We start from the raw sequence: 24,018 nt of genomic DNA on the forward strand, positions 1-24,018 counted from the left end.
TGAACCCAACTCCAACAAAAACCATAGCCCTAAAACCAAAGCCTTAAACCCAGCCAAAACACTTTAATAAAATCTGCTTACTCTTTCTCATTCGATGGTTTCTTTTTATTCCACACAGAAGTAAAAACAGGGAAGCCAAGACAGCATCTGTAGAATAGATTTTTTTTTACATCTTCTGGGTCATGGAGAAATGAAAACAAAGAGACGGAGTTTATTTTTTGTTTTTATTGAGGATTGTTTCCTTACAAAAAAGTGACAAGAAACAGCCAAACACGTTATGGATATTCAAGGGAACAGGAAGTGCTGCAGGATATATATAGTGAAAAGAAACACAAAATTAGTAAAGTGAAAAGAAAAATAGCAATGGTGACATGTTTGACTCAATACGGGGAGAGGGGCAGATTCTCAAGCATATTATATAAAATTTGCACATTGGGAATGTTTATCATATTCAATTGAATAAACCAAAAATATTGACAGAATTTTGAGAAGTGAGTTTACATTTTTGATTTTTGTGGATAATTTGCTACACATAAAATGAAATGTTTTGGTCTTCCATTGTTTTAGTTTAGTATGATAAATCCAAATGTAAAATGATCGCTGTATAAGGTGGTAGGAAAAGTAGAAATGATAGGAGTGACCTAGAGTTGAATTACTATCATTTTGTCAGTGCGCAGGGGATGGGAGAGCTTAAAATGAGTCGCATGGCTCAGCATGTGTACAAGCTGTTCAAAATTCTGAATATTTGAGTTTGCGTATATGTGAATGACAATTTCATTAGTATTGACCGATGCAGTAGTCTATGATGATCGACAGCTGCGACACGGTCGGCAAACCAGTGTCCCAATCACAGCACAATGTGTTTCCCCACAGATTCTTTAGCAAATGTAAGACGGAACATTCAATTCAAAAACAAATCTTGCATGGAAATGTTGTGGATTAACTAAGTTAGCTTCAAGCTGCCAACAGAGCTGACAACAGAATTGATAACAAACATCTGGATGTTATGAAGCAATGTTGATACTAGAAAGATGTTGACTGAGCAGAGTTGGGGCGGGGAAAAAACCACGGTTGATTCTGAGAAAGAATATTTTCGGTTCAGAGGAAAACAATACGTAACCACGAGGACACAGTATAAAAACGTTGGGCGCCACTTATTTTGGAGAGGACGTTGTTGGGCGTCGCCCAAAAATATACGCAGAGACGAGATATGGCGGAAAGGGAACACCCTTTATTCAGCATACATTCAACAAACAAGCCACCTTCAAAGTCTGTCTGAGAGACGGTGAGCTTTTTATACTGTGTCCTCGTGATTACATAATGTTTTCCTCTGAATCGACCGTGTTTTTTCCCCGACCCGACTCTGCTCAGTCAACATCTTTCTTGTATCAACATTGTACAGAATTTTTACCGGACAAAAAGCCTTTGCGCGTTGAAGGATTTTATGCATTTGACTTAAAGGATTTTATGCCATCAAATACAAATTACATTTAAATGCAAATTATATTCACTGGCTGACCTGTGGGGTGAGGTCAATGCAACCTGGTTGAGAATGATGTTTACAGGAACAGCAGGGAACTGAGACAAAGGGCTGATAAGATAATCAGCACTTCTCGACACAGAGGGGCCCTGGTCACGTAGAAACGCTCGGGATGTTTTGACCATTTCAGACATTAAGGCGAGGGGGCTTTCCTGGCACGCCCAAGGGAGGAGCCGGCACACTTGCGGGGAAAAAAAGGTGGGATGGGAGAAAAAAGAAAGGAGATCGAGAGAGAACGCTTGACAGAGACTCGAGCGACACTAATTCAGCTAATTCGATGGAGTTCACGTAGTTAAATTATTTAAGAAATTAAATCTGCCCCCGTGTGGAAATGCCGGTCTCTAGTCCATATTTTCCCACCAAGAAACGAGGGCGCATTGTTAAGAGAATGCAGGTTGTGTTTGGTTAATGGAGTCAGATAACTAATTCGAACAATTTGGTAAACGGTCCATTTTAATATCAACTTCCTAACAGCGTATAATCTGTAACAAAAGCAAAAGAGGTAATGTCATCGCCACAAAGATTGTTTTCCAACAAAAATATGCAAGCCAAAGTGATGCAATGTGCATTGGATGATTTGATACTCAAAATTTCAGAACAAAATAGTTTATCCCCGGTGATTAGTATTGTCGCACGCCGCTCCCTGACAATTTACACCGAAAAACAACAGCGACCAAACGATGACGGTGAGGTATCGGAGTCAGATCAAGATTTCTCCCGCTACTGGCAGCAATGTTCATGGAGAGGGATGGGTGCTAGCGGGCTGTACTTGTTGTGGAATCTTGATAATACCTAATGATAAGTATGTAGGCATCCGGTGAAGGTCGTGGGATGACGTTGTTGCAAGAGGTCACAAGCTGATATGTTGAGGGACGACCTTCACGAGATATCATTACTTTATTTGAGAACACTATAAAGACCAATGTTGAACGTGTGGAACTTTGAATGTTTCCCGAATGCAATAAAGTGCGTTCCCTTTTTGCCATATCTCCTCTCTGCGAATTTCTTGGGGCGACGCCCAATGACGATCTATCCAAAATACTTGCCCAAGACACACCACAGGAAGGAGATGCCCAACGAAGCGTGTATTTGAATCGTGATATCAAAATGGTAGCCATTCGCACCAATCAGTAACAAAAAAGGAGCTCTCAGCTTCAAAAAGGTTGGTGACCCCGTTTTACACATATCACTGCCGCCATGAAAACACAAATCTGTTATGGGGTGGTAGATTTCGTAAATGTAAATGAAATCATATCAAGCAGAGTTAATAATGCTATGTTCACCGGCGCACTCGTGACTCTGAGCTTTTTCCTCACTTGAGAATCTCAGACCGCAAACTGAACATCCAAAAGGTGTCTCAACGGTGTGGGTTTTTGTGTGGGATTGAAGTATATTTTTCCACCTGAACTTTTCACCGCAAACTGAGCAGGTAAAAGGCTTCTCACCAGTGTGGATTCTTGAGTGTTTTCTCAAGGTCCCACGCTCAGTGAATTTTCGACCGCAAACAGAACAGGCGAACGGTTTCTCGCCAGTGTGGATTCTTGTGTGTGATTTTAAGCTCCCACTCTCGGTGAATTTTTGTCCGCAAACGGAGCAAGTAAAAGGCTTCTCCCCAGTGTGGGTCCTTTTGTGGTTTTTTAAAGCCCCGCCTTGCGTAAATTTTTGACCACATATTGAACAGGCATAACATTTCTCACCAGTGTGGGTCTTTTTGTGGTTTTTTAACCTGGCACCTTCAGCAAATTCTTTACCGCAAACTGAGCACGGAAAAGGCTTCTCACCAGTATGGCTTCTTGTGTGTATTTTCAGGCGTGTCTTCTGTCTGAAACTTTCACCGCAAATTAAACATGTAAAAGGTTTCTCACCGGTGTGGATTCTTGTGTGTGATTTTAAGCTCCCACTCTCAGTAAATTTTTGACCACATATGGAGCAGACAAAAGGTTTCTCGCCAGTGTGGGTTCTTGTGTGTTTTTTCAAGCTCCCTCTCTCAGTGAATTTGCGATCGCAAACTGAGCAGGCGAATGGCTTCTCACCAGTGTGGATTCTCGTGTGCGATTTTAAACTCCCGCTCTCTGTGAATTTTTGACCGCAAACCGAACAGACGAAAGGCTTCTCGCCAGTGTGGGTTTTTGCGTGTTTTTTCAAGCTCCGAATCCCGGTGAATTTTTTACCACAAACTGAACAGGGAAAAGACTTCTCACCAGTGTGGACTATCATATGGGATTTCAAATAAGACTTGCACAAAAACGTTTTCCCACACTGAGAACACTTGTTATCACCTTCTGACTGTTCGTCGCCATCAGTGGGCGCAGAGTCGCACGTATCGTCGTCATCGTCGGTTCCCTCATGTTGACGGGAAGTGCCGCTTAGAGGTTCCTGCCAGTTGTTTTCTTCATGTTGGCCTCGATCTTCGGCAGTAGAACGAACCTCAGCCGCGAGCAACTCTGTGAAATGTTCCTCTTCTTTAACGTGAATCGGTACCACAGCTATCTCTTCTTTAACGTGAATCGGCTTCACATCTTTCTCCTCCTCTTTAACGTGGAAAAAATCCTCATCGTCATCATCCATTTTAATGTGAACAGGCCCCAGATCTTTATCCTCCTCCGTTTTAATGTCCCCGGGCTTCAGATCCTCCTTCTCCATTTTAATTTGGGGTAACTCTGGTTCCTGGCACGCAAGAGGAAGATGATTTTCACTGACATCTGCAGACACAAGACACACATGGTTTTGGAAAATCCACACAGCTAGAGCACCAAAATATACATATCTAAAAAAAATTTTTTTTCACCGAGAGAGAAGAACAGGCCTAACTTGAATGTAAAAGTATCTCGCAGTGGACATCAGAGGACATCGGGAGCAAAAATATTGTCAAAGATGTTGTAGACAGTGTTAAGAGTAATTTGTTACAGTGTCTGAAACTCAAAAGAAAAAGCGGACACCAGGGCGGACCAAAAGTTGCCTGCCCAGCTATAAAGTTGCTTGCCCCATTTTTCACAACTTGAAACACAATAAGACGACTCATCGAAAAAAAGCACATTGTTGCAAAGTATTAAAGATTGATAATCAGAATAAATAATGAAATTAAGTTTATTATAAATCTACTTATAACATTCATTGCATGTTTATGACATGGCTGTTTTTCATCTGCCATCAGTATGTACCTGTATTTAATCATCTTCATTCATGCGATGTTTGCGTTGCGTTGTCTGCTCCAAGCCACGTGAACTCCTCTTTCCACGATGCTTTTAATGTACGTTTACCTTTTGTAGCGTCATCCATTTTCTTATCTTCTTTTGAATATTTCTCCTGGAGCTGAGGTTTTGGCTTGATTCCTAACCATTTCTCCATTTTTCTTGTGTTCCCTCTGCATCTACTTTGGAAAATAGCATGCAAATGCACGACCTTATAACGCTCCGGAGAGTCGAGGAAACAGGAAGTTATTCGATGCAGGCGTCTGATCGCTGCCGAGTATGCAAATTGCTAAACGAACCGAAATTTCCAAACCGAACTAGGATTTCGAAATCGGAATAAAGCAAATGTTTGATTTGGAAAAAAAAAAAAAAGATATTTTTTTCCCGAAAAAGTTGTCAGCCACCTGGGCGGAGACTTTTTGTAAGTTGTACGCCTGACGTAAAAGATGCAGGCCCCGGGCGTCTGGGCAGACGTTACACTGCTTGTTACAAGATACAGGTTCCTGAAAGTCAAGTCATTTCAAGTCATTTTTATTTGTATAGCCCTAAATCACAAAGAGTCGAAACACAACTACTTTTTTCAGCAACGAGTACAGTACAACATAGTACAATACTTTGCTACTTTTTAAAAGCAGACCGTAAACCACAATGCCCACTGCGATTTGGCGGTTTCTTCTTTCTTGTGAAGTTCGATCGTTGGTAGCAGACAACAATATCATCGTAAATTGCCAATATTGTCGCCTTTCCAATTTCCTCTCATGTCTCAAAAAACATTAATAGCTGGTAGATCGGTAAGTCCATATTGGGTGCTGTTTTGCCAGCAAGACAACTCTGCATACAAATGGGCAAGGCTGGGATGTTTAGATCGACCTACAAAACTAAATACAGTTAGGGTGGCGCCGTCCTTAAGCACAGAGTACGATAACACACCATTTCTCCCAGCTGATTTTCTTTCTACTGTATATATTACAACTATTGACAACAACGCTGGTCTACGAGTGATCCCAAGAGCCAAGAAGAAATCCGCAGGTTCGAGAGTGTTCTCCATTCGGGCCCCGGTGCTGCGGAATGCTCTCCCCCCTGAGATTCAATCTGCAACCTCAGTGGAAATGTTTTAATCTAAGCTTAAAACACACTTCTACTCGATAGCATATGAATAACCTATATTTTATGTAGATATTGTGTCTATTATTTGCCCTCATGTAGGTTTTAGATCAGGGGGATGATGTCATAATAGTCTGTAATAATAGTTTTCAATAGTCTTTGATCTGTGCAGCCCTTTGAGACTCTTTGTGATTAAGGGTGTCACAAATAAACATGACTTGACTTCAAAGTAAAATACTGAAATTAGGGTGTCATCTTATAGGTGCATTTTTGGTTGTGTGTCTTGGTGGGCAGCACGTGGGGTGTAAAATGCCCCGATTCCTTGGACGATTGAATTTCTTGTTTACCTGAGTGGCGATCTACCCCAAGCCAAGAATTCAGCTAGGATCTGATAGATCATGAAGCCCTGCATCAAAGTTGTGGTAGGGATTGGATTATTCCTATGATCTTGTCTGTGGACTCATGAACGTTGATAAACCAGCAATACACATGGATTTGGGATTCCATGAATTGGAAAACGTCAGAATTGTTTTCTCTTTGGTTATTTGATTAAACATCTCGACTTTATTTGCTCTTGTATTTTTATAACTGTCATTGAAATTTGCAGTGTATAGTTGTGCTACTCCAAATTCTGACACACAAAAAAAAGATTTAGGTTGATTCTAAAACCCTATCAAGTGCACATAAATGTAAATTGTAAATAATGGGTTACCATCGGAAATGAGGGCAGAAGACCAATCAAATTGAAAAAGAAATAAAACAGGGTTGGTAAACCTTACACTTATGATTTACGGGTCTTCTTTTATTGTAATTTCTGTTGAATATTGTCTTTTGTCTTTTACTTTGTTATCTATATTATTGGCTTTTGTTCCAATTCTATTGACTCTGATGATTCTTTTGTTAAACCTAGAACTAGTTCAGGAGCTTTTCAACAGTATAGGTGCTACACATGGCTTATACAGAAACAAGGATAACAATGGGGCAAATGTGAGCACAGAATATGCGGCATGAGTGCAGAATTTTGGTCTTTAAATTTGTAAAATTATGTTAGCAACACAACATGCCTGGAGAAATTACAAAATGCTTCTGCCATTACCCAGAAATTGAGAACAAAACATTCGAATGGTTTCAAGAAAAATGGATATGGAGTGTCTCAACTGTTTCCAAGCTCTTAAGATTGCACAAGCCAAGAAAGATTCACCGCTTCCACAGATTGGTGTACACGTTTTCTTATATTAATTTTATCATTTGGCTATTATTTCATCAGTTTTAAAGGGTCAGCTTCAAAGGGAGTATATACAAGGTAATTTGTAACTTCAGTACTGTAGTTACTTTCAGATTAATGCGTTACTTTAGGGTGTCAGTCATCTTGAGGGGTTACGCAATCGCTTTTTAAATGAATTAACTGTGAATAACTATTTTCTTCCAGTATTGTGCCCAACACAAGTATTACAAACAAAAACGACCAACCAACCTGCTCTGTTCAAGACAACTAGAAGCTGCTTGTTAACAGCGTCCGTCTGTAGAAGTTCTCGCTCGGTCTCCTCTTGCTCATCTTTGACGTTTCTTGAGCACATTATCTTCGCATTTGGAGCTCACTCTTGATTTTCGACAAATTATATGCAAGTATTTCTTTTTTTCACATGACTTGAGCAGAACACCACGTAGTCAGAGGTGAGACCGACAAGAGTGGACAAGGGAAGCGAGAGTTGGAGAGCAATACTGCTCTACAAACAGTACAGGCTATAAAATAATAACTTTAAAGTTATCTTAATCTCCAGTTTAAATTGTTGTATATCTAGCCTATCCAAAATGTTCGTTTTCTTATCTCACACCATCTTTTCCGGCGGCCGCCATCTTCTCCTCTACCCAGACAAGACCGCAATGTATTGTGGGATAGGGACCACAAAAGTAATGTACATTGCATTGTGGGTATTTTACTTGATCATGTAGTGGATGAAACGAACTAAAAAAAAAGGAAATGCCCAAATTATATACTGTATAAATGTCTTAATAACTTCACCATTGTATTGAATGAAATATGTCCTTAATAAGATCTCATCTCACTAGCTTAACCGCTTATCCTCAGTAGGGTCGCGGGGTGCCGGAGCCCATCCCAGCAAGTGGGCAGGGGACACCCTGAACTGGTTGCCAGCCAGTCGCAGGGCACACAGGGACAGACAACTCGCTCGCTCATTCACACCTAGGGACAATTTGGACCGGCCAATCTACCCGAAATGCATGTCTTTAGAATGTGGGAGGAAACCAGAGTGCCCGGAGGAAACCCACGCAAGCACGGGGAGAACATACAAACTCCGCACAGGAAGTCCGGTAGCTGGATTTGAACCCACACAAGGGTTTCCAAGACCTTAGAACTGTGCCGCACACGCGCTAACCACTGCGCCGCCGTGCCCCCTCCTTATTAATATATTGTTTTTAATTTTATTTAATGACTTTCTTATGTACAGTAATTTATCTTCCCCTGCGACTTGTTGAGTTTGTATTGTCGCCTGGCTGTTTCATGCTGATTTTGTTTGGAATGATGCAATCTTCCAAGAGAAAAAAACAGTGTGTAATAATAGGTGTCTCTTAGTGGGGCAAAAATCCCTTTATTCATTAAAAAAAAAAAAACCTTGATTCGAACAATGGAAATCACCCTAATTCAGTCAACATGATAATCTTAAAAGAAAGTCAAGTAAGAGGTTCACAATGAGAATACATTTATATGTGATACAAATGAATTAAAGCCACATAAAAAGTCAGCATGCATTTTTTACATGATTAGCAAAAAGGAATGCGGTGTACGATCAATCAGATCTAAATTAAATCTTGGAAAAGATCATCTTTGATTTGTTCAACTCATGTGATAACATGTATCCAAAATACATAACAAAATCTTATATTCGTTTTGGGTATTTTCTTCTACAACACAGTAGAGGTTGCAGTTGTAGAAGATACATATTATATTCTGTAAAATGCTTTTTCATTAAATGTTGAATTGTTCTTAAAATCCGCACGAGGAGAAGATGTACAAGACTGTTCCAAATCACAAAGAGACGGAATCTAGTTACATTCTGTTTTTTTATATATCATTTGACAGAAATAAAAACACAGTAGATAAATCAGTTCCTGTTTTTTTTGTTCACATAAATTAAAACAGAAACCTTAAAGGGACAGTGTGTAATATTTAGTGCCTCCGAGTGGTACAAAGAACTTTCATCCAGTAAAAGAAAAAACAAAACTTTGAAAACTCTGAAAAACACACATGAACTATCATATCAATGTTTTCTTTTTTTATAAGAAATAACTCGAAAAATGTGTATTGTGTTTTCACAGTGGGATCCCTTAGTTGTAGGTTCATTGAATCCCAATCGGAGACATTCAGAAAAGAAAGAGTTGAACTGTGTGACGTTTACACCACGAGTCTCCAATGTGGTGCGAACCAAAAAAAAGCAGCAGTGAAACAAAAATACATATACTGTATAAAATTGTCAACAAGATCACTAAAATACATTCCATTGCACAATATTTCAAAAATAAAGTTAGTAATGAAAATAAAGTGTCAATTGTCTCTTTGGCTCTGTGTGGGGTCTAAAATGACCACTTACGTGTGGGAGAGCTAAGAAAATATTTTGGCTAATCGTAGAAGGAAATTCAGGCAAAGACATTTTGAGTTTTCTAGACAACTGCAGTTGGACAAGGTAGCTTTCGTCTCGCCGGCCGCGCTCCTTCTAACCACCTTCCCCCACTCTCAGTAAATTTTTGACCACATATGGAGCAGACAAAAGGTTACTCGCCAGTGTGGGTTCTTGTGTGTCTTTTTAAGCTCCCTTTCTCAGTGAATTTTCGACCGCAAACAGAGCAGGCAAATGGCTTCTCGCCAGTGTGGATTCTCGTGTGCGCTTTTAGGCTCCCGCTCAACGTGAATTCTTGACCACAAACTAAACAGGCAAAAGGCTTCTCGCCAGTATGGCTTCTTGTGTGTATTTTCAGGCGTGTCTTCTGTCTGAAACTTTCACCGCAAATTAAACATGTAAAAGGTTTCTCACCGGTGTGGGATCTTGTGTGTGATTTTAAGCTCCCACTTTCAGTAAATGTTTGACCACATATGGAGCAGACAAAAGGTTTCTCACCAGTGTGGGTTCTTGTGTGTCTTTTTAAGCTCCCACTCTCTGTAAATTTTTGACCACATGTGGAGCAGACAAAAGGTTTCTCGCCAGTGTGGGTTCTTGTGTGTCTTTTTAAGCTCCCTCTCTCAGTGAATTTTCGACCGCAAACTGAGCAGGCGAATGGCTTTTCGCCAGTGTGGGTTCTCATGTGCGATTTTAAGCTCCCGCTCAACGTGAACTCTTGACCACAAATCAAACAGACAAAAGGCTTCTCGCCAGTGTGGGTTCTTGTGTGTCTTTCTAAGCTCCCGTTCTGGTTAAATTTCTGACCGCAAATCGAGCAGGAAAAAGGCTTCTCACCAGTGTGGGTTCTTGCGTGTTTGTTTAGGTTTCCTTTCAGGCTGAATTTTTGACCACAAACGGAACAGGAAAAGGGCTTCTCACCGGTGTGAACTACCATATGCAACTTCAAATGACACTTGAATTGAAAGGTTTTCCCACACTGAGAACACTTGTTATCACCTTCTGACTGTTCGTCGCCATCAGTGGGCGCAGAGTCGGACGTATCGTCGTCATCGTCGGTTCCCTCGTGTTGACGGGAGCTGCAGCTTAGAGGTTCCTGCCAGTTGTCTTCTTTATGTTGGCCTTGATCTTCGGCAGTAGAATAAACCTCTGTAAAATGATCCTCCTCTTTAACGTGAATCGGCACCACAGCTATCTCCTCTTTAACGTGAATCAGCTTCACATCTCTCTCCTCCTCTTTAACGTGGAAAAAATCCCCATCCTCATCATCCATTTTAATGTAAACAGGCCCCACATCTTTGACCTCCTCCGTTTTAATGTCCCCGGGCTTCAAATCCTCCTCCTCCATTTTAATTTGGGGTAACTCTAGTTCTGGCACACAAGAGGAAGATAATTTTCACTGAAATCTGCAGACACAAGACACACATGGTTTTGGAAAATCCACACAGCTAGAGCACCAAAATATACATATTTAAAAATAAAATCAACATTGGTCTTATACAGCCATATCCCCCTAGTGGGAGGTGACTAGAGTCATTTCTGACTCTTTTTGGGAGATTGATTTAGAGGAAGGGATTCCCAGCCCCCTCGCTCAACCCATTAGGTCATTAGGTGAGCAAACCCCCCAAATTCCAACCCCTAATGCTGAATGCCAAGCAGGGAGGCAACGGGTACCAATGTTTAAGTCTTCGGTATGACTCAGCCGAGGCTTGAACCACAAGCTCCCAGTCTCGGGGCGGGCGCCATACCCCCAAGGCCACCGAGCTGGTCTTTATAGTGTTCTCAAACAAAGTTAAAATATCTGGTGAAGGTCGTCCTTCCCGGCTCCCTCAGCATATCAGCTTGGGACCTCTTGTTGCAACAACGTCATCCCATGACCTTCACCAGATGCTTACATACTTTTTTTTAATAATTGTGTTACTTCAAATTCTGACACACACAAAAAAATGATTTAGGTTGTTTCTAAAACCTTATCAGTGCACATAAATGTCAATTGTAAATAATGCGTTACCATCTGAAATTAGCGCAGAAGACCAACCAAACTGAAATAGAAATAAAACAGGGTTGGTAGACCAAGTGTAACCAAAGTTATGAATTACGGGTCTTCTTTTATTGTAATTTCTATTAAATGTCGTCTATTGTCTTGTACTTTGTTATCTATATTATTGGCTTTTGTTCAATTTCTATTGATTCTGATGATTCTTCTGTTAAATCTAGAACTAGTTCAGTAGCTTTTCAACAGCATATGTGCTTATACAGAAACAAGGATAACAATGGGGCAAATGTGTGCCCAGAATATGTGGCAGAGTTTTGGTCTTTATATTTGTAAAATTATTTTAGCAACACAACATGCCTAGAGGAAATAGAAAATGCTTCTGCCATTACCCAGAAATTGAGAACAAATCATTCGAATTGTTTCAACAAAAATGGATATGAAGTGTCTCAACTGTTTCCAAGCTCTGCTAAGAACATTATCGGGGACCCCTCTCACCCCCATCATGGACTGTTCACTCTGCTAGCCTCTGGGAAGAGGTACTGCAGTGTGCGGTGCAGGACCACCAGGTTCCGCAGTAGTCTAGTCCCCCTGGCCATTAGACTGTTAAATGGTCAATCTAACATATAGTTAACCTAAATCTAAACGGCTGCTAATCTGACTTTTTGCACTACTGGCAGTTCTTTATAGCTTGCCACTCCTTGCACATTTGCTCTCTGCACTATTGTACTTACAGCGTTACTGTTACAGTGTTAATGTTACTGTTTACCTGACTTGTTAACCTGACTGCCCATTTTGCACATCTGGTTAGCTACTCCTCTTGCACTATCGGCACTATGGTAAAATACTATACGTAGCCATAATACAATACAACTTTTATTTATATCTGTACATTCAAGGAAACTGTGCGGGTCAGATGTATCGACATTTCGTTCTGTATACACGTGTACTAGAATGACAATAAAGTAGATCTAAGTCTAAGTCTCTTAAGATTGCACAAGCCAAGAAAGATTCCACGCACGTTAGACGTTTTCTTCTAATAATTTTATCATATGGCTATCATTTTATCAGTTTTAAATGGTCAGCTTCAATGGGAGTATATACACGGTAATTTGTAACTTCAGTACTGTAGTTACTTTCAGAGTAATGCGTTACTTTAGGGTGTCAGTCATCTTGGGGGGTTACGCAAACGCTTTTTAAATGAATTAACTGTGAATAATTACTTTTTTCCAGTAACGTGCCCAACACAAGTATTACAAACAAAAAAATGACCAACCAACCTGCTCTGTTTAAGACAACTCGAAGTTGCTTGTTAACAGCGTCCGACTGTAGAAGTTCTCGCTCGGTCTCCTCTTGCTCATCTTTGACGTTTCTTGAGCACACTATCTTCGCGTTTGAAGCTCACTCTTGATTTTCGACAAATGATATGCAATTATTTCTTTTTTGTCACACGACTTGAGCAGAACACCACGTAGTCAGAGGTGAGACCGACTCGAGTGGACAATGCAAGTGAGAGTTGGAGGGCAATACTGCCCTACAAACGGTACAGGCTATGAAAAATAACGTTAAAGTTATCTTAATCTCCAGTTTAAGTTGTTGTATATCTAGCCTATCCAAATTTTCCGTTTCTTATCTCACACCATCTTTTCCGGCGGCCGCCATCTTTTCCTCTACTCAAACAAGACCGCAATGTATTGTGGGATAGGGACCACAGAAGTAGTGTACATTGCATTGTGGGTATTCTAAATGTGCCACACTAAGATTTATGACTCGCACATTTTTTAATATCCAACAGAGTTATTTTACACCAATCCAAATATACAACATGCATTGACATTTTAATTGTATAACTCAGTGTTTTTCAAGCCTTTTTGAAATAAGGTACACTTTTGTTTATAAAAAAGTTTCGAGGCACATCGTCCGTTTAAAATGTTTCAAAATAAAGTTGTCAAATATGGCCTTTCCATTGCATTTCTTCTTCCCTCTCGCCAGGTCCTTAGCTTGGCCTGGCCTTGGCCTTTGGCTAGGTCCTTAGCTTGGCCTTTTGTGTACTTTCTATGAAGTCACTATCTTTGATTTTTGCATTTCGGAGATGGAATATGAGCTTGCTCTGTCCACTCCACGCATCGGCCCGGTATTGCAGTACCTCCGGGAACGGTGCATTCGCAATGATCGCAGCAAGGCTTTAGGGCTAGGACCTTAGCTTGGCCTTTTGGCTGAGAGTAAGTGTCCCGGCTCCTAGGCTATGTAGCGTATTATGAACTGACCGATAACGGATAATGGATAATGAATAACGAAAATAGATCAATAACCCTTAACCCCCCCCCCCTCACTGTACTACATCCTAAGCAGATAATTACTATATAAAAAGAAGAAAAAAATACCTAAAATAAAAAAGAATGTGCTTTTTTATTTTTACAGTGCAATCTTTGTTAAACAAATTAAGTTATTAAATGTACTGTGCTACCTCAAGAGCAGATAATTAGTCCATAAAAAGTACTTAAAAATCTAATGCCACATACTGATATGGATGACGATTACAGTTCCTTGTCTGAAGAGTGCAAAAATACTGAATAATGGCCTGATTTTTTGGGAAAATTCCAGCGGCACACTAGACAAGGTCTCATGGCACACAAGTGTGCCCCAGCACACTGGTTGAAAAACACTGGCATAACTAACTTATTCATCTTCCACTATTCTTGTTCATCAATTAACTAAAATATGAATGTGAACAACATGTGGAAAGGCCTGTAGCCATTCTGACTTCAACTTTTTACCACAAGAATTAACCAGAATCAACCATTCTTCATTACCTATAAACTACAATCAAAAAACAAGTACTATGATCAGCTACTATACCATTCATCAATGATATATTGTCGCAGAAAATATCAAAACAGCAGCAATGCAGAAGGCACACACACGCTTCTTTAAAATATTCGCCATCAGTCAATGGTTTTCCGTGCTTTGCTATTCAGTGAGCAATTTGTTAGATAGCTACAGTGGTGGTGTTTTTAGCAGCGACAAAAGGTTTTAAGGGTCTGTGTTTGTTTGCTACATGGACCCAGCGCGTTTTAATGTCTCCGCCTTGAATTCATATTCATGTTCCGTCTCGTAATGATGTTTAAATCTTGATGCGCAAGGTACAACGCGGTCGGGGCATAATGCACAAAACAGCACTGTCAGCTGTCCACGCTGGCTGGAAAGAACGAAATGTTTTCGCTCGAGGAGCCGTCATGATTCGTTGAATAATGTCCTACTCTATTCTCCCGAGAGGATAGGTATCGGACTCCACAACGTTATCTACAAAACTGGTGGTCGTAAAAGTACCAAAATAAGACTCCAGAAACAGTGAGAAGAAAGGAGATTGGTTCAATTTCTGATATTGTTTTGTTGAAATCTCGACCTTAAAGACTGCTTTATTACATTGGTATCAGCTCTCACACATCACACAATTTTATTGATACTAGCCAGATATTCCACAAGTCTCACATACTTACACATCGGACCCCACAACTATAAACATAGATACTGGGTTAATCAAAAATAACACAGATTAATTGATTGATTCTTTGATTGACATTTTTGTTTATTCTCTGTTTAACAAATACTTGGTTCAAATGCTAGGTCAAAAAACTTTTGGCAATTGAGATAACAGAAGAGGAAAAAAATGTATTTTCACATGAATCAGATCATGTAATGAACGTATTATGACAAGGTATTTACATTTAGTAGCACGGCGGCGCAGTGGTTAGCGTTTGTGCGGCACAGTTCATGTCATGGGAACCTGTCGTGGGTTCAAATCCAGCTCCAGACTTCCTGTGCGGAGTTTGTATGTTCTCCCCGTGCTTGCGTGGGTTTCCTCCGGGCACTCCGGTTTCCTCCCACGTTCCAAAAACATGCATTTCAGGTGGATTGGCCGGTCCAAATTGTCCCTAGGTGTGAATGAGCGAATGAGTTGTCTGTCCCTGTGTGCCCTGCAATTGGCTGGCAACCAGTTCAGGGTGTCCCCTGCCCACTGCCCGGAGATGGCTGGGATGGGCTCCAGCCCCCCCGCGACCCTAATGAGGATAAGCGGTACGGCTGATGAGATGAGATGAGTTCAAAGCGGCGCTGCCACGAGCGGCTGCCTTTTCCAGCAGCTGCCCTATTGTTTTATTGTCTGCTCCTATCTTCGGTGTTTTTTCTTCCCGTTTTGACAACTACACTATGGATTATTTATATCCTATGGGACATGGGTTTTAGCGCACAAAAAATGCGTGTATTCAAGGAATTTCAACTCCTTACCCTGAAGAATTCTCGTGCCGGCGTGATGAAGGGGCCTATCGAGGAAGAAGAGCCGGAGCTAGCGAAGCGGCTAGCGGCGTTATAAGTCTTCGGTACCATCCGTAATCATGGTAAATGCGAACTCACGACCAAATAAGATCATCGAGTGCTGGTGGAAAACATCGAAGCGCACAGGGAGCGCAGTTGCTGTGTTTTGCGGAAACGTGGCTCACGTTTAGCATTCCGGACGCTAACGTGTAGCCACCCGGAGCTATACGGCTTCAACGCCGCTAAACAGAGACACGAAAGCCGGGGGGAATCGGAGACGAGGCGGACTTGCTAACACGAGGTGGTGTATCCCTGGATTTTCACAAAGAAGTTTTCCATCTGCCGCAGGGATGTCGAACTTTTGGACTAGCGTGACGTCATCCACTCCGCTACAAGCACCCCATAGGGCATCATGTTAATCTGTTAATAAACAACGGGGTAGACTGCTGGAAGTGTGAATTTCCCTACGGGGATGAATAAAGTATATATCTATCTATCTATCTATCTTTACAAGAAAATACATCTTATCACTCAAAGGTTTTTCTGATGCGTTTCGACATTAGGTCTCAAACTTAATGAAGGATCAATCTTGGTAACAGGCGATATTTTAATAATGCTTTTGATTGTTTTTATTCCTATAGTAAGACATCCACACATTTTATCGATGCCGGTTGTCATATTTGCTAGAATTTAAAATTAAATATTTTTCTTAATGAAATACGGTTTTGAAGGTTTGTTTATGCATACAATTTTTGATAAATTGGCATGCAATCGTATTCTAATCTCTTGCCTAACTCGTAATGCTACAGTTTCGAAAATGATTTTAGGGTTCTTTTCATCCTGTTTTATTCTGTTTATTTAAATTCTCGCGGTCTCCATCAATGACTTTATAGTTAACGATTGTTTAACTAGAGATTTGTCTTCATTTTTGAAAAGAATGAACCACACTAAAAATAAGGCTACTTTTTGTTGTTCGTTTTAGTTGTCCAATTTTTTGTTTGTATGTTTTTGTCTGTTTTTGTTTTATCCTCAGTTTTCCCAGAAAAAGACATTCCTTGAAGGAGAGGAAGTTTTTTCCTTTTTGAAGGTTTTTGCCTCTCCGTGAAATTACCAATCTGATGTTCTCTTCTGTAAAGTTCTTCGAAATTCACAACAGGGGGGAAATGTAAAGTTGGCCATTTTGGATATGTGCATTTCTCAGAATTCAATGCAATGAAAATAACTAGTTTTGATATTCCTAAATATAAAAACCACCTTTCTCACACACACACACATAAAGTCACGTTTCAAACATCAGTCTAATTTCCTCTTTTATACGGTTCTCTATCTTGTATCCTTTTATTGTGAAGTCGCGTGTGTGTGTGTGTGTTCCTTTTCCTGTTTTCTACTGACAAATAATAAACCGCGCCGTGGCGTTAGCAGGGGTGCAGCTACCACGAAGTAGTTTTAAACCAAAATAGGTGTTTTTACTTGAGTAATATTGCCACCAAATAGTTTATATAATGTTTAACTTTAATGTTTAACAGCAGGAAAAAGACATCTCACCAGTGTGGAGATATGTGTGTCTTTTCAAGGAATGCTTCCAGGTGAATCTTTGACCACAAACTGAGCATGAAAATGGTTTCTCACCAGCATGAGTTCCTTCATGTGTTTTTAGGGGCCTCTTCTGTCTGAATGTTTCGCCACAAAACGAGCAAGAAAAGGGCTTTTCGGATGTGTGGATTCTTGCATGGTCTTTTAAGGCCTGCTTCCAGCTGAATCTTTGACCGCACACTGAGCAGGAAAATGGCTTCTCACCAGTGTGGATTCTCGTGTGGTCTTTTAAGTTTTTTTTCCAGGCGTACTTTTTACCACAAATTGAGCAGGAAAATGGCTTCTCACCAGTGTGGGTTCTTGTGTGGTCTTCTAAGACATGCTTTCGGCTGAATGCTTGACCACACACCGAGCAGGAAAAAGGCTTCTCACCAGTGTGGGTTCTCGTGTGTTGGTTTAAGTTTGCTTTCAGGCTGAATCTTTGACTGCAAACTGAGCATGAAAAGGGCTTCTCACCGGTGTGGAGTTTAGTGTGTCTATTTAAGGCATGCTTCCAGCTGAAACTTTGACCGCAGATCGAGCAGGAAAAGGGCTTCTCACCGGTGTGGAGTTTTGTGTGTCTATTTAAGGCATGCTTCCAGCTGAATCTTTGACCGCAGATCGAGCAGGAAAAGGGCTTCTCACCAGTGTGGATTCTTGTGTGGTTTTTCAAATGCCCACTAAAAGTAAATCGTACACCGCAAACTGAGCATGAAAATGGCTTTTCACCAGTGTGAACTACCATATGCAACTTCAAATAACGCTTGAGTCGAAACGTTTTCCCACACTGAGAACACTTGATATCGCCTTCTGACTGTTTGTCACCATCAGGATGCGCAGAGTCTGATGTGTCGTCATCATCAGTTTCCCCGTGTTGACTGGAGCTGCTGCTTGAAGGTTCCTCCCAGTTGCTTTCTTCATGTTTAACCTGATTCTGAGTGGTTAATGAGGTCTCAGTCACGGGCAACTCCTTTGAAGGTTCCTCTTTTTTAACACAAACAGGCTTGACATCCTCCTCCTCCTTTTTAATGCCGGGAAAGTCTGGCTCCTGCAGCTCAGGAAGAAGGAACTCTTCACTGACATCTGTGGGACACAAGACACACATGGTATTGTATCGTCCAAAATACACCACAAAATACCATATTAAAGAAATGTCAAAATGTATAAATATATGAATAGAGGGGATTTATTTAAATGTTTGTGGGACGGTAAGTGAAAGCGCTCCTGGTAATGCGCTTTTACTGTTTTGCGGTTCATTTTCAGGTGAAGCAGGTGTTTAGGTTTTGGTCCTTGTGGACATCCCTTATTTTGCTTATGTCTCCCTGTTTATTTGGGTTTGTTAAGGTGAGGACGTATGTATTTGTTCTCTATTATTATTTTAACATGCTGTTTATAATATGTATTGTATTAATTTAGTGTTATGTCATGCTTACTCATTTTTTTATGCAACAAACATTTAGGACAGTAAGCGCTTTCTGTAGGGGCGGCAGTAGCTCAGGAGGTTGAGCGCTCGTCTTGGGATCAAGGGATCCCAGTTCGAATCCCGGCTCGTACGTGTTACATGTCGAAGTGTCCTTGGGTAAGACACTGAACCCCTAATACCCCCAATAAGCAGGTTAGCGCCTTACATGGCTGCAAGGCCGCTATTGGGAAATGTGGAGCACATTGTAAAGCGCTTTGGGAAGTCGTTGACTTGAAAAGCGCTATATAAATGCAGATCATTTCATTTTATTTCATTTCATTTCTTTCTTGACCTGTTTTATACCTTGCGGTGTACTTTTGCTATAAGCAGTGTCTGAAATAACGTCTGCCTGGACGCCCGGGGCGCGCGTTATTTACGTCGGGCGTACAACTTACAAAACGTCTCCGCCCGGGTGGCCGACAACTTTTTCAAGAGAACAAAACAATAAAAAAAATCAAACTTTTGCCTTATTCCGATTTCGAAATCTTCGTTCAGTTTGGAAATTTCGGTTTGTTTGGCAATTTGCATACTCGGCAGCCAATCAGAAGTCTGCATCGAATAACTGCAGTCCAGGGTGTCCCCCTACCCATTGCCCGAAGGTAGCTGGGATGGGCTCCAGCACACCCGTGACCCTACTGAGGATAAGCGGTGCAGATACTGGATAGATGGATGGCATTATTGTGTGATTTCGGGTAAATATTTTACATTCACTGGACTCTGGTGGATGTAACGAGGCTATATTTGGGGACAATCATCTCATTTGATGACATATTATTATTATTATTAATGAATATTGAAATATTCATTCATTTTGTGCATTATGTTACTTTATTATACTGATTAAAGGGACCCCCAAAACCCTGTATTTTCAAGTCATGTTTATTTGTAAAGCCCTTAATCACAAGGGGTCTTAAGGAGCTGTACAGACTACAGAATACTATTACACCATCCCCTGATCTAAAACGTTCACGAGGGCAAGGAAAAACTCAAAAACCTCAGCATGAGGAACATGAAAAAAAAACCTTGATCAGGAGCCGCACATTAGGTCATCCCTCTTCCAGGATGACCAGGCCAAGATGGAGGATGCAAGGTCATCAACAGACAGTATACAGACATCCATCCATTATCTGGACCGCTTATCCTCAGTCGGGTCACTGGGGTGCTGGAGCTATCCTTGGGCAGTGGGCAGGGGACACCCTGAACTGGTTGCCAGCCAGTCGCAGGGCACACAGGGACAGACAACTCACTTGCTCATTCATACCTAGGGACAATTCGGACCGGCCAATTAACCTGAGATGCATGTTTTGGGACTGTGGGAGGAAACCGGAATGCCAGGAGGAAACCCAAGCAAACACAGGGAGAACATGCAAACTCCACACAGGAAGTCTCCGGTAGACAGCCTCCTGGGGCTAGCATAAGTTATAAACTTTAAGTGTGTTTTAAGTCTCGATTTAGACACAGTGAAGTTGCAGAACGGATCTCAGAGGGTAGAGCAGGGGTAGGGAACCTGTGGCTCGGGAGCCATATATGGCTCTTTTCATGAGTGCATATGGCTCGGAAATAAAATGTAACTATTGCACATCTCTCTGTGGCGTTCCAAAGTCAAGTGATTTCATCCCGATTTTGGTCCATATAAGGGCGAAGCAACTTCATGCAGAAGTTCGATAAGAAACCATTTAAAGTGATAAATAAAAACGCTGGCAAACGACTTTGATTGGGTGAGCAGTACAGGTGGGAGGATCCCTGCATACAGCGCAAGGCACTTCCTTCTCTCTCTCTCGGTCAGTGCAGTCTACACCCAAAGTGAATATGACGATATTCTTATCGTTTGCAGTCATTTGTGACATTTTTACAAAATAACTTTGCATGCATATTGTTTGGAAACCGTTTTGAAGGACGAATTTCATGGAAAAAAATGCCTCAACACTCTTAACTGAAGGTGGAAGACAAATTGTAAATGCCATATTGACAATGATTTGGGACACAGGATTTGGCATTATTATCATTTCATACATTTGATGAAATCATCAAATGACACACAGTGAAATAAAATATGCTTTTGTCCAGAGAGCGTGTTTGGCAGGTTTTTTTTTTCAATTTTGTCTGAAAATATGTGATGTGGCTCTCTCAATTTCTTTTTAAAACATTTTTTGCTTTTATGGCTCTTTGGGTCAAAAAGGTTCCTGACCACTGGGGTAGAGCATTCCACAGCACCGTAATATGTCTCAGAAATTTTGAGCCGCAAAATCAATGCTTGTTGTTATTACAAATGCAAACTGCATTTAAAGATTTACATCTAGAAAAACTGTTGATGATTCCATTTTTAATGTTTTAAGGACAACTCTTACGACCATTGACAACCACCAGTGCTAACTCATACCAAGTATTTTATGGAGTATAACAAGGCATGTGGATTACTTTACATCACAGGCGTCGAACAGGCGGCCCGCGGGCCAAATCAGGCCCGCTAAGGGATTGAATCCGGCCCGCGAGACAACACTCAGAGAAGCGCAAGAGAAAAACAAGCTACAGGTTGAAATAGGTCAACTTGATGTTGCCAAAGCCAGGCGCCTCTCACAAAGACATTGACATCTCTCTCTCTTTCTTTCGTTTCCACCCCTTTTCTCCCACTATGTCTCTTTCACTCTCTGTGTCTCTTTTTCTCTTCCTTTGTTGCTCTTTGTCTCTCTCTCTCTGTGTCTTTTAACCTCTTTTGCTCTAACTTCCTTTTTTCCTTTTCTCTCTTTTCTCTTCAAACCCTTTACACTTTCTTTTCTTTTTTTTCTCCTTCTGTCTTTTTATTTCTCTTTGGATTTCTTTATTCCTGTCCCTTTCTTTTCCCCCTCTCTCACAACTTTATCTTTTGTTTCTCACGCTCTCTCCCTCTCTCTCTTTGTCCCGCCCTCTCTCCTTTCCCTCCCTTTTTCTCTTATTTCTTTATCTCTCTTTTACTTTCTTTTTAATCTACTAGTTCGGCCCCCGACAGAATGTTTGTTCTATCGTGTGGCCCCCGAGTTCAAATGAGTTTGACACCCCTGCTTTACATCAATCATCCTATTCATTTACAGAGAAAGCCTTCACAAATGTGCTTGATTTAACTTGTGTTCACACGTCAAACTGCCACATTTTTACGGTATGTGACCACTGCTAAGGTCATCTACAAACAGGGTTGGGTAGGGTTACTTCAACTGGATTACTTTACAATTACTTTTGGATGACTCCAATACCCAATATGCTAATAAAAGACAAAAGAAACTAAATATGAATTAAATGACTCAATTTTGTGCAGGCTTGGGGAGTAACGGAACACATGGAGCGGCAAAAATGATGTTGGCAAGCTGTTTGGATTTATTTTCATTTTTTTTCTGTTGCATTTTATGTTAGTTTTGCCGGAGATCAAAGCCAGGAGAGAAAGCTTACCACGTGTTGTGAGTCATCATTGTATTCATATTTAGTTTCCTTTGTCTTTTATTGGCATATTTGGTATTGGGGTCATCCAAAAGTAATCAAGTTAAAGTAATCCTACCCAACCCTGTCTACAAATAGGGTAACAAAGTAGGAAATAAATGACCAACCTTTTCTGTTCAACACATCTCGGGGCTGCTTGGAAAACGCCATTTTGTGGCAGTGACTGGAGCTCCTCGTGGGGACTTGGAAGCTTTTTTTTAGCATTCCTTTCCCTCTTTCGCAGACTTCAAGCACTCGCTTGATTCATTTTAAGCAAAATTGTGCTTTCCCTCGCGACTGGATCGAAACACTTCGTTGCCGAAACAAGAGACTGGCTACAGTCATACAAAAAAGCACGAGTTCGGTTTTCGTATTTTGCCACCGGAAAAGGCTTCAACTTCCGGTTATTGATCTAAGCATTGCGATCACATCTGAACTTTTCAAACAAACACACATTAACTAAAATTAAAAGAAAATTAGCACATTACCTGAATTGTTTTGTTTTATTGCTTCTTAGACATGGTCAATGTAACATAATCCCGGTTTCGCTTTAAAGGCCAAATTATTTTGAAACTTGGTCTTACCTCGTTTTTCGCTGTGTTATTTTCCAAAAAGGTCCCGCGGTAGTCAGTAACTGTATGTTTTTTATTGATATATTAAATAGTCTATTATACATTGAAACCAAAGAATAAACCCAATTTACAGGCTTGAGTATTTGTTAAATATAGGTACTGCACTTTAAACATTACTATATATTCATTCATTCATTAGCTGCACCGCTTATCCTCAGTAGGGTCGCGGGGATGCTGGAGCCCATCCCAGCCGTCTTTGGGCAATGGGCAGGGGACACCCTGAACTGGTTGCCAGCCAGTCGCAGGGTACACAGGGACAGACAATTCGCTCGCTCATTCACACCTAGGGACAAATTGTACCGGCTTATCAACCTGTCATGCATGTTTTTGGAATGTGGGAGTAAACTGGAGTGCCCGAAGGAAACCCACGCAAGCACGGGGAGAACATGCAAACTCCACACAGGAGGTCCGATTTCATGACCTCAGAACTGTGCCGTACACGCGCTAACTGCTGCGCCGCCGTGCTGCACACATTACTATATATTATTAAAAATAATTAATATACTGTCAAATTATAATTTTAAAATAATCTTTCCATTTTATCACACAACTGTAATGATTAGGGACACGGATATACTTTACTTCACATGATACTTTGTCACCTTTATGTGGACATAGACAACTGCATTTCAGGATTCATGACGGAATTCAAGCACTTTTTAAGGACTTTCATAGCCAATTGCCAATATCTCCAGTGACATTCAAAGGAGAAAAATTAATTATTGTTAATAATATTGATTATTAATTAGTCGTCATTATCATAGAATAGAATAGAATATGCCTTTATTGTCATTGTTACAACATGGGATATGCTGTGACAACGAAATTGGACGACTCCAGTCCCACATAAAAGTACAAATATATTTAAAGCGGGTACAAGCCAAGGAAAGTCAATTCTTCTGAAGTTTGTGTAACCTAAGTTACGTGCGAACCTTGTATGTTTACTTTCCGGTTGGCTACTGTAGACCTATTGTACATGAAGTATATCAGCTTTTATAATTTTATTATACCTCATGTCAAGAAACCACGAGACCAAGGTGCAAACAGAGGTCGGGGGAATTCTCGAAAAAAGCTGTTCAAAACGGGATATGGTGTGTAGTGAAACTTTTAAGAATCGGCTAATAACACAAG

The 24,018-nt window shown here is 40.8% G+C and overlaps 2 protein-coding genes and 1 pseudogene across 2 annotated transcripts in view; 1 reads left to right on the top strand and 2 right to left on the bottom strand.

Annotated features, from left to right (window-relative positions):
- Nucleotides 1–218: 218 nt before the first annotated feature.
- Nucleotides 219–24,018, bottom strand: part of LOC148349887 (uncharacterized) — a 28,628-nt gene continuing 4,828 nt past the window's right edge. The window contains exons 4-5 of the mRNA XM_088319970.1: nt 17,320–18,429; nt 219–4,242 (exon numbers count right to left, since the gene is read on the bottom strand). Coding sequence (XP_088176096.1) covers nt 2,795–4,242; nt 17,320–18,429 — 2,558 coding nt within the window. The 3' untranslated portion in view covers nt 219–2,794. The remainder of the gene's footprint in view (nt 4,243–17,319; nt 18,430–24,018) is intronic.
- On the bottom strand, nt 8,903–13,124 carry LOC148349888 (uncharacterized). Its single transcript, XM_088355487.1, has 2 exons — nt 12,741–13,124; nt 8,903–10,873 (listed from the first exon to the last, which is right to left on the bottom strand). Exon 2 carries the CDS (start codon nt 10,813–10,815, stop codon nt 9,625–9,627), a length of 1,191 nt encoding a protein of 396 aa, XP_088211613.1. The 5' UTR covers nt 10,816–10,873; nt 12,741–13,124; the 3' UTR covers nt 8,903–9,624.
- LOC148349889 (U2 spliceosomal RNA) lies at nt 13,463–13,628 on the top strand (annotated as a pseudogene).

Source organism: Urocampus carinirostris, chromosome 16 (genome assembly GCF_059441175.1).
Source record: "Urocampus carinirostris isolate Australia breed hairy pipefish chromosome 16, RoL_Ucar_1.0, whole genome shotgun sequence".
In the NCBI taxonomy this organism is placed as follows: domain Eukaryota; kingdom Metazoa; phylum Chordata; class Actinopteri; order Syngnathiformes; family Syngnathidae; genus Urocampus; species Urocampus carinirostris.